This window comes from Octodon degus, unplaced genomic scaffold (genome assembly GCF_000260255.1).
Source record: "Octodon degus isolate 3935 unplaced genomic scaffold, OctDeg1.0 scaffold00067, whole genome shotgun sequence".
NCBI classification, from domain to species: domain Eukaryota; kingdom Metazoa; phylum Chordata; class Mammalia; order Rodentia; family Octodontidae; genus Octodon; species Octodon degus.
In genome coordinates, this window is record NW_004524643.1 from 4,866,442 (window position 1) to 4,875,623 (window position 9,182).

The 9,182-nt window shown below is 44.0% G+C and overlaps 1 protein-coding gene across 5 annotated transcripts in view; it reads left to right on the plus strand.

Moving 5' to 3' along the window:
- Positions 1-2,753, plus strand: part of Usp47 (ubiquitin specific peptidase 47) — a 105,728-nt gene extending 102,975 nt beyond the window's left edge. For all 5 annotated transcript variants that reach the window (XM_004634878.2, XM_023719262.1, XM_023719264.1 and 2 more), the window contains 3 exons: positions 721-768; positions 859-989; positions 1,835-2,753. In XM_004634878.2, the coding sequence (XP_004634935.1) occupies positions 721-768; positions 859-989; positions 1,835-2,009 (354 nt within the window). In that variant the 3' untranslated portion in view covers positions 2,010-2,753. The remainder of the gene's footprint in view (positions 1-720; positions 769-858; positions 990-1,834) is intronic.
- Positions 2,754-9,182: the final 6,429 nt, after the last annotated feature.

Below are 9,182 nucleotides of genomic sequence, written 5' to 3' on the forward strand. Positions count from 1 at the left end.
AAAAGAAAAGAAAAGAAAGAAAAAGAAAAACCTATAGCTAAAGCAGCCTACATAAAATATCATATGTCATTTATAAGTTCACTTCCTTCATGAGAAAAAGTTGAGCAACCTAATTTTGTAAAAAGGCAAAGATAATAAATAGAGAACAGATAACTCGTAAAAGAAATACAAATTGAAAGAACATTTTTTTCTTACCTGTTGGTAAAGATTTCCAAAATGAAAAATACCCAGCATTAAGGTTTGTGAGCCGTGGGCAATGTCACACACCTTGGGTGGTGTTCAGTCGAGTGCTTTCCAGGGTTTGGCTTGGCATTGTCAGCACTTCGCGCTGACAGTTCTGCATCCAGAAAATGTGATCTCTGAAGTTACATTTGTCCTGTTTTTCTATTAAGCCATATAAAATTACTATGTAGATAGCTCATAAATACAATTCCCGTATTTTAGAAATACGTGCATGTGTTTATGTATACATAGGGGAACATCTGGAGGGAATATATTAATCTGATGTGTTAGAAGCTTGATACTTGCACAGTGGCCAGAAGAGAGAATTTTACTTCCTGCTTTTTCTTAATTCTTTGCCACAAGTTTTTTGTTTTGTTTTGTTTTGTTTTGTTTGAAAAAGAAAAACTAAGCTATTTCTGCTTATAGGATAAAAGGCAAGTAAATTTAAGCAAACTTACTCTTTATTTTCAGTTTATATAAGATATTTTTCTTTTGCAGCTTAGTGAAATCAGTGGAATTCCTTTGGAAGATATTGAATTTGCCAAGGTAAAGCCCTGAGAATATTTACATTTGCATATTCATGTACAATAATCATGGTTAAGAGCATGATTTTTTTCTTCATTCTTTTCTTCTTAGGGTAGAGGAACTTTTCCCTGTGATATTTCTGTGCTTGATATTCATCAGGATCTGGACTGGAACCCTAAAGTTTCTACCCTGAATGTCTGGCCTCTATATATCTGTGATGATGGTGCAGTCATATTTTATAGGTAACATTCTAATAGTTATTGCTTGAAGTGATAAGCATTTATAGTGTACCTAAGTGACTTTACCATTGCTTTGATATAGAACAGCACTAACGAGTAAAAATACAGTGGGAGCCACATAATATTTGAAGTTTTCTAGTAGCCACTTTATTTTTAAAAATAGTAAAAAGAAACAGTCAAGGCCAGTGAGATAGCTCAGCAGTCTAAAGCGCCTGCTTAGGCAAGTGTGCAGGGACTGCAATTCAGTCCCATCCCAGGCACCACGTGCCGCGCAAGCCCCATGCTGAGCCAGCCCCCCACACACACACACGATTTTCGGAAAATATTTTTAATCCAATATGGCCAAAATATTATCAATAAAACATCAGTTATGGGACAGTTTCTTAGATCTTAGATCTTCTTAGATCTTAGAAATACTGTGTGTGACACTTCCAGCCTATCTCAGTGTGGACCAGACACGTTGGGAGTACTCGACAGCCCCAGACACAGTGGGAAAGCAGTTGCTTCTGGAGCCTGGCAAGTGTGGGCTCAGATCTGGCTTTGTCGTTTACCTAGTTCACTCATCTGTAAATGGTGACAGTGGCAAGGCACCTGTTAGAAATGTTTAATAATGATAGCTATTATTACTTTTTAATAATACTGTAGAAATCAATCTGTCATTTTGAGAAGTAAATTGTGTGCTAATAGGATTAACTCATTAGCAATTCAGGATGCCCTGGCATCTTAGATTATATATAACGTCATCAGTGACGATCAGATTTTATTATCTTGGTAAGAGTCATCATAGTTCTGAAGTGGAAATAGCAACAGTTGGCTAACTTGTCTAATGTATAATTCATATTTTAAAGGGATAAAACAGAAGAAGTAATGGAGTTGACAGATGAGCAGAGAAATGAACTGATGAAAAAAGAAAGCAGTCGACTCCAGAAGACCGGACACCGTGTGACATACTCACCTCGGAAAGAGAAAGCACTAAAAATTTATCTGGATGGAGCACCAAATAAAGATCTGACGCAAGACTGACTCTGCGAATGTCGCATTTTCCCTGGGGTACTTTGGTATTAGCAGATGGTTCACTGCTACTGTGTAGAGTGCCATCAAGGCTAGACGTGGTCGGGGAACCAGTGACACCAGCACTGATTGGACAGCCTCCGCCGGTCAGAAGCTCGGTGCCCAGTGGGCCGCTGTTGTGACTTGGAATCATGTTGTGCACTAGAGTCAGATGTACTGTAAGTGAAAAAGGGATGTGCAAAAGAATAGAGACACAAAGCAAAACCTGCTACTAGGAAGGGGAAGGGAATGAGCAGGCTTCCTTCGTTGTGGACAGATGTGCACGTAGCCGCTAGTAAAACTAGCCTCCAGCAGGACGCTCAGAGCTTCGTAATAAAGCTGTGCAAAGGCCGGGAGTGAATGGCTTTCTGTTTATTTCACTGATACACACATTACCTCGTTGACAATTCAGAAGTACACGCAGCTTCTACCGACTCTTGCAAAGCAGCAAAACTAGGAGCTGAAGAAAGAAAGTCTTGGAACCAGCTGTAACCCAGAAATGAATTGGGAAGTTGAGTTTTTCTTTTGTTTGATTTTATACGAAGGATTAGGAGCATAACCCGGAAAAATCAGGCACTTCCCTTAGCCCACCCACAGCAGGTGGCAGCTCAGATTGCTTTGCTTTTGTAATTATAAGTGACTGTACCTAAGTTATGGGTGTAGAGAGTATGTTTCACGCTTCACTGAGTATGTAAATAAAGCCCTCCTATTGAGTTAGCCTAGTTGCAGTTCAGCTGTGTCCCATGGCTGTTCTTTTCTCATCTCTGTGTACATTTGGGTACATTGGAAGCTTAGCCAGCTGTGTAACTGTCCCGGTGAGGTCCCTCAGTGCCAGTCATGTAGGAGTGTGTCGCCCTTGTTAATGAGGTCTTTCTGTTCAGCACCTTCATTTTTTTTCTCTATGTACATTTATTTCTGAAGATTTACTTCAAGTTGGAATCTTCTAGAATGTTGTAAGCCCCATTTTAACTAGAGTCAATTTGTACTTACATGTAGCTTAACTTTGGGGAAGCGTCTTAACACCATATCGAATAAACTTGCTGTTGAGGTTGGGTGTTGGTACAGACTGATGCAGTCAACATGATTTCAATGCAGTCTTAGAATCAGCAAGTTTTTGCTTTGCTAAATAAATCTATACAATGAACACAATTCTACACAATTTTGAAATACCGTCTAATTTATAAAAATCAATAAAAAGGTTTTGGTAAAACTTTATCATGCCAGATGCTGTTTACAACAATGAACATGCCAATAAACATTTGTTCATTCTGTTGTGTTATTTTAGTTATTAAACTTTTGTGGATAGAGAGTTGGTTAAGAGTAGATTTGTCAGGCTGGGGGTATAGCTCGGACATAAGTGCCTATCTGGCAAGCACAAGGTCCTGAGTTTGATCCCCGGTACCGCCAAAAAAAGAGAATAGATTTGTCATTTTAAATATTACACTTTATAATTATTGCATACTTTTCTCATTTCTAAAGCTATATTTACAGTGAAGTTCTCATGAAAGAAGTAATTGTTAATATCCCTTTGAGGGGTCCTGCCAATGTTGCAGTGTCATGTTTTTACATTTACATTTTTCTTACTTTTAAGAAGGATACTAGAAAATAATACTATCAAGTGTTGGCTTTACAGTTGTAATACAATCACTGAGAATTGCATAATGTCTTAAAAATCTCTGTAATCCACAAGGGAAAAAAAATATTTTTTATGGTATTTTTCTTGCTAATTTTTATTCCGTGTAAGCTGGTCTGTGTTCCAGTAAATTTCAGGTAATTTTCTGAGTTTTCATTAGGGCTTAGGCTGTTCTGTGAAGAAAATGTGAAACATTTGTGATGAAGTAGCTTTAGGGTTATTTAGATTTTCTGATATAGGAGATAGCAAATCGATGCTGACGCAGGCCTGCTAACTGGAACATAGGGCTTAATAGGGTTTGCACCTTTCAGGGACCAGCTTCGTGGGAAGCCGAGGAGGTGGACTTGCAAGCAGAGGGGGTTGGGGTGGCTTCTCTGGTAGTCTCTGTGAGTCAGTATTAAAGCCCTCAGGCTTTATGAATAACTTTTCCAGTAACTGTGCCTTTTGCTCTGGTTTTACTGTTTTGTGTTTATTGCTGCTTCTGAATTGCAGGTATATTGCAAATACCAAGACTAGAGAAAATATATTTCATTATATAAGCTTGCTTTTCAGTGCCTGGTGGAATAAAGTAAAACACAGTATTCCACTATAATGCAAAGAGGTGGCATGTTCTTTGGAGTACCTTTGTGGGAGTGGGAAGAGTAGCTTCCCCAAGGTTACTTCCCCAGGCTCAGAGAATTTTTTTTTTTTTAATTTTTATTTTTTGGCAGAGCCAAGGATCAAACTCAGGCCCTTGCGCTTGCCAGGGAAGTGCTTATTCCGCTGAGCCATCTCCCCGGCCCACAAGGCTCAGAATTAAGGGAGCATCTATGATCCCTGAGTGGTTCAGGGGCCACAGAACCCAGTGGTCACGTGCTGCATTGTGAGCCTGCTCCCCACAGGTCCTGCAGTGGCCTTGGGGAGCTGCTTTGTGGGCCAAGGACTGCATTGCTGGCTACAGTGCGGAGCCGTGGTTGCAGGGTCATGCCCTGTTCACCTGGTCAGTCCAAAAGCGCACCGTTAGGGTTCCACTCCTCTAACTGAAGAAGTATATTGATCTGTTGTAATGGAAATCACTGCATAATTCTGAGAAGATAGAACCTATGCCCCAGTTAGGGGGAAAAAAAGGACTACTGCACCCCACCAAGCACACCATTGGGGATGGTATTGGGGTTCGCCTAAGGCCTCAAGCAGGAGAGCTGTGGCTCCTGAATCTGAGCATCACCATCGGCTTGTGGTGGTGCTGTTACTGACTGGAAGTGACCAGGTGTGTGGCGTACAGAAGAGTCTTCTGTTCTGGTTCAGCTAGTATTTCCAGTTAGATGTTGTGGTTCTCCCTCTTGCTTTTGTCCCTCGTTGAGCATCAAGGCTCCAACGACCTCTCTTGCACTTGCATCTTGCAATTTGTAGCCTAGAGTATGGTACTTGGAATAGGAGATAACTTCAAATTAGTGAGGTTTTTGTTTGCTAAATAAAGCCATTCCATCCAAACAGTTCTGTGTAATTTTTGAAAAATAAATCAATATTTTGGTCACTGACAGTCAAAAGCCTTACAAGGCTATGACCCCTGAAATCAAATGCAAAATCATTCAGTTTTGTAGAGGACTAAAAGTAGGCTTTTATCAGATACCAATGCAGTTGATGGCCACAAGGAAGCTCACAGCCCCATGGAGTCCATGTGCGTGAAATCAGGGATGCTGCTTTACTGTAGTTTGCTAGTGTAAGGAGGAGGCTGTCATTTGGTCATACTGGTGCTGGCTTTCACAACTCAGCTTTGGGAAGGCAGACAGCTGGACAGACTTGAGACTGTCGAGGCATACGTGACCCAGAAAAGCATGCCCCTATCAGTAGGGGCCAACCTAGGAAGCCAGGAAGCATCAGGAAGAAAGCTCCCCTCCCACCCTTAGCTCCACAAGAAGAGCTGCACTTGGTTGGTTTAGAACTCAAGAATTTACCAGCTCTAAATTACTGCTGGGGCCTGTAGCATTGCTTGAAAGGTGCAGAGCAGGCAGCACCTTCCCTCTGCTTGCTGCACTCCCAGCTCCTCCACTTCCCAGCATACAAAGGGCCCACTGTTCATAACCTCTTCTGTAATGCTTAAGTTGCCCGTTAAAAGTATTGCCTTGCGGAGGTATAATCACAGTGGCTGCTTTTCCAGTAACTGCCAACTGTGTTCTATCTGCTGTAATTTCCCACTGGGAAATGAGCACTTAGCAAGCCCTCAGTGCAATCCTGTAACTTTGAAGTCACTTTATATTATTAAGACAATCGTCATTCAGAGCTCCCCATGCCACATGGTGCCCACTAGCTGTGCTGCCCCCGCTGTAAGTGGGCAGAAGGGCACTGTGGAACCACCTGCTCTTTCCACCCCACTCTATTGATGGACCAGGGATGAGAGACATCTGCCTACGTGAGCAGCCTCCTGGTGGTGGTAGTAAGGTCACGATCCCTTTCATCTGGTCATTGTGCTTATAGGCTTGAGGGCGGATGCCCTATAGTTCTGTTCATGAAGGTTCAGCATTGGTGGTCCCTCATGAAACTTGACTACTCTCTCTGAGCCCCTCCTGGATGACCCTGCTCTTAAGAGTGCACCACTATCACATGCTGCACTGGGGGGCCAGTAACTTCATCTTCCTGCCCTGTCTCAGGTGTGGGTGTTGTCAGGATCCGTCTTGTTTGCCTTTGGAGAGCTACTGAGGACAAAGCTGGTGGTCCTTTCCCTTAGGGCTATTCTTGGTTGCCATTCTGGCTTATGCTACATCCCTTGTCACCGGTCAGTACAAGTCCATGTGTCTTGACTTCCCTGCTTAGCTGTCAGTCACTCCTATACAAAGCTTCTGTTTTACTTTTAAGTTGCCCTCATAGTTTTTGCCTAAGGGAGTAAGTCTAGTTTTTTCCTCCACAGGAAATGGAGTGGAGGGCTATCTCCCCAGCACTGCACCTTTCCAAAAAACACTTCTGTTGGGTGGTGGCAGCACCCAACCAGCTGTGTACAGGTCCTTGCTCCCCAGATCTCCGCCCTTGGGATTTAGAAACACACCCTGCCCCTTATCCCTCCTCCCAGCTGGCTGTGTGCAGAGCTCAGAGGACCTGGCCAAGCAGCCTTCAGCTAGTGTGTGGGAGGATAGTTTCCATGTCAGGCATGCTCGGGGCTTTGTACCAGCAGCTTTTGTTCATGTTTTATCTAGAAAAGTACCTGAAGAAGTTGAGACCAGAACTGTTTTCTCCTTGGCATCAAGGACTGAGGTCCAGCCTTCTGTGGCCATCAGTAGCAGCAGCCCAAAGACACCAACAACCAACACTCAACTGCAGGTGCAACTGAGGGTGTAGACCTTGGCCAGAGGAGATTATTCTGCATCATCCAGGTGGGCTCAGACTAGCCCTGTGAGTCCTTTTTTTTTTTTTTTTCCACCTTTTCATTTTATGTATTTGGTACAGGGTCTCACTAGGCAGCTCGGACTCATAGTGATCCTCTTGTCTCACTGTCTTAGCCTCCCCAAGGTTGGGATTACAGGGGTGTCCCACCATGCCTGGACTCGGTCGCCAGCTCTGCATGCCCCAGGGATGGGTCTGGCACAGTACACCTGACTGGAATTGAACCCTTGTCCCTGCGCTTGCCAAAGCAGGTGCTTAATCCACTGAGCTGTCTCACCAGTCACCCCTATGAATCCTTAAAAGTGAAAAACTTGCTACAGAAAAACAGCCAAGGCAGTTGAAGAGGACAGACCTTTTGCTGGGTAGCAGGGGCCATGAGCTCAGGAAAGTGAGCCACCTAGGTAGACTGGAAAAGGCAAGGAAATAGATGCCCTCAGTGTTGTGACCCCAGGACCCCGATAGCTGCCCCCCGGCCAAATGCCTCTCCTGCAGCTATAGTCCCTGGCAGGGAACAAGAGAATAGGGTGGAGGATGGGGGCTCTCATCACTTGTCAATCGGAGGAAAAATCCTTCCTAGAAGCACTGTGGTAGCTTTGCCCTTACATTTTCTCACCCACAAGTGAGTGCTGAGGCCACCCCTAGCTAGGAAAAGCTGTTCAGTAGCCTGTCTGTCAGATCTGCCACGACTTCCTTGGTGAGAAATCAAGCCAGGAGAAGAGCCATGAGGCTCAAGACCCACAATCTGCTGAAGCCTCGCACACTTCAGAGTTCAGAAGGCATCATGTCTATGCTCTACGCATACTTTGGCTAAACGTGTTGCAGTGTTGCTTGTGTTCCTGTGTTTCAGTAACAGAGTAAGGTCATCACCGCCAGCACATCAGCTCCAGGAGACAGGGGCCTACCTGTACCTCATTCACCACTGTCTTTCATACCTCTAGGGCCTAACACACCCAGGTGCTCCATAAATTTTTTGTTGGATGACATAATTTTCAGCATCTTCTCCAAACATATCCTCAAGCTTTCCCTGCCTTCCAGCTACTGCAAATAACATGCTTTCCCCTACACAACACTACTCTTTCTGGCTGCCCTCTCTCTGCCCATGGTCTGAAAGCTTTTCTTGTTCCCTCTGGCATCCTGCTAAGTGGTTATCACCCCCAAGAGTCAGTTCCCATGCCTGCTCTCCAAGCCACGTGTGGTACTCGGGCTCTAACCGACGATCCTGGGTTGCCTTTTTCTGTTGTGGATTTGTTTGGTTTTGCTGATGCTCAGGGTGTGGACTCTGCCCAGGCCAACATGGTGTCCCAGTACACAGCACAGCAGCTACTTCTGAGCAGGCTCTGTGTACACGCTGCTGAGTGACACAGGCTGCAGAGCGGTCCCAGTGAGTTTCGGCATCCAATGGAGAACACCTCTCTATCTGATTGTAAAGTAGTATATCCTGGGCCTGCAGAACTAGATGCTGCTTTATCAGACTTCTAGCATTATCAATCTTTCTGTGCCTGTGTTTCATCATCTGTTCAATGAAACCATGCATGGAATTCAGTGCAGACGAAAGGAGTTCTGGGAGGTGGAATGCCCAATCTGGTGCCTGAAACCCTGCTGACCTCAGCTTTTAGTGGCTTCCTTCCTTCAGTCCTTGAAGATGCTATTGTGTTATGACCTCCAGATGGATTCGGCCAGCGTCCCCCAAACACCCAGGCTCGTCCTCTCTCTTTTGCTCCCCACATACCACAGGGCAATGAGCCGCCCCAATGCATATCCAAAGCAGTGGGCTCAAGACTGAAACCTCCACACTGTTAGCCGAGATAAACCATTTCCCTTTGCAAGTTAATATCTTAGGTATTTTGTTACAACCAGGGAAAACTGAAAATGGTCCACAAACGCATGTGGCCGCTACAGTGGCTTCTAAGAAAAGATGCCTCTATATTCCATTTGTTCTTCCAGGAGACAGGTAAATATTTATAACCTTAAGGCTAACTTCCATCCAAGAATGCCTAAGACTTCTAAAATATTTTTATGCCACAAGAGGTAGACTTTAAATGTCTGAGAAACACGTTTCTATAGAAGACTTCGGGGGGGCAGTGTTGTTGTTATTGTTAATAATATAGATCATTTATATTTTTTTTCTGGCTGAAAGTCAAAAGAAGAGAAGTCCAAGA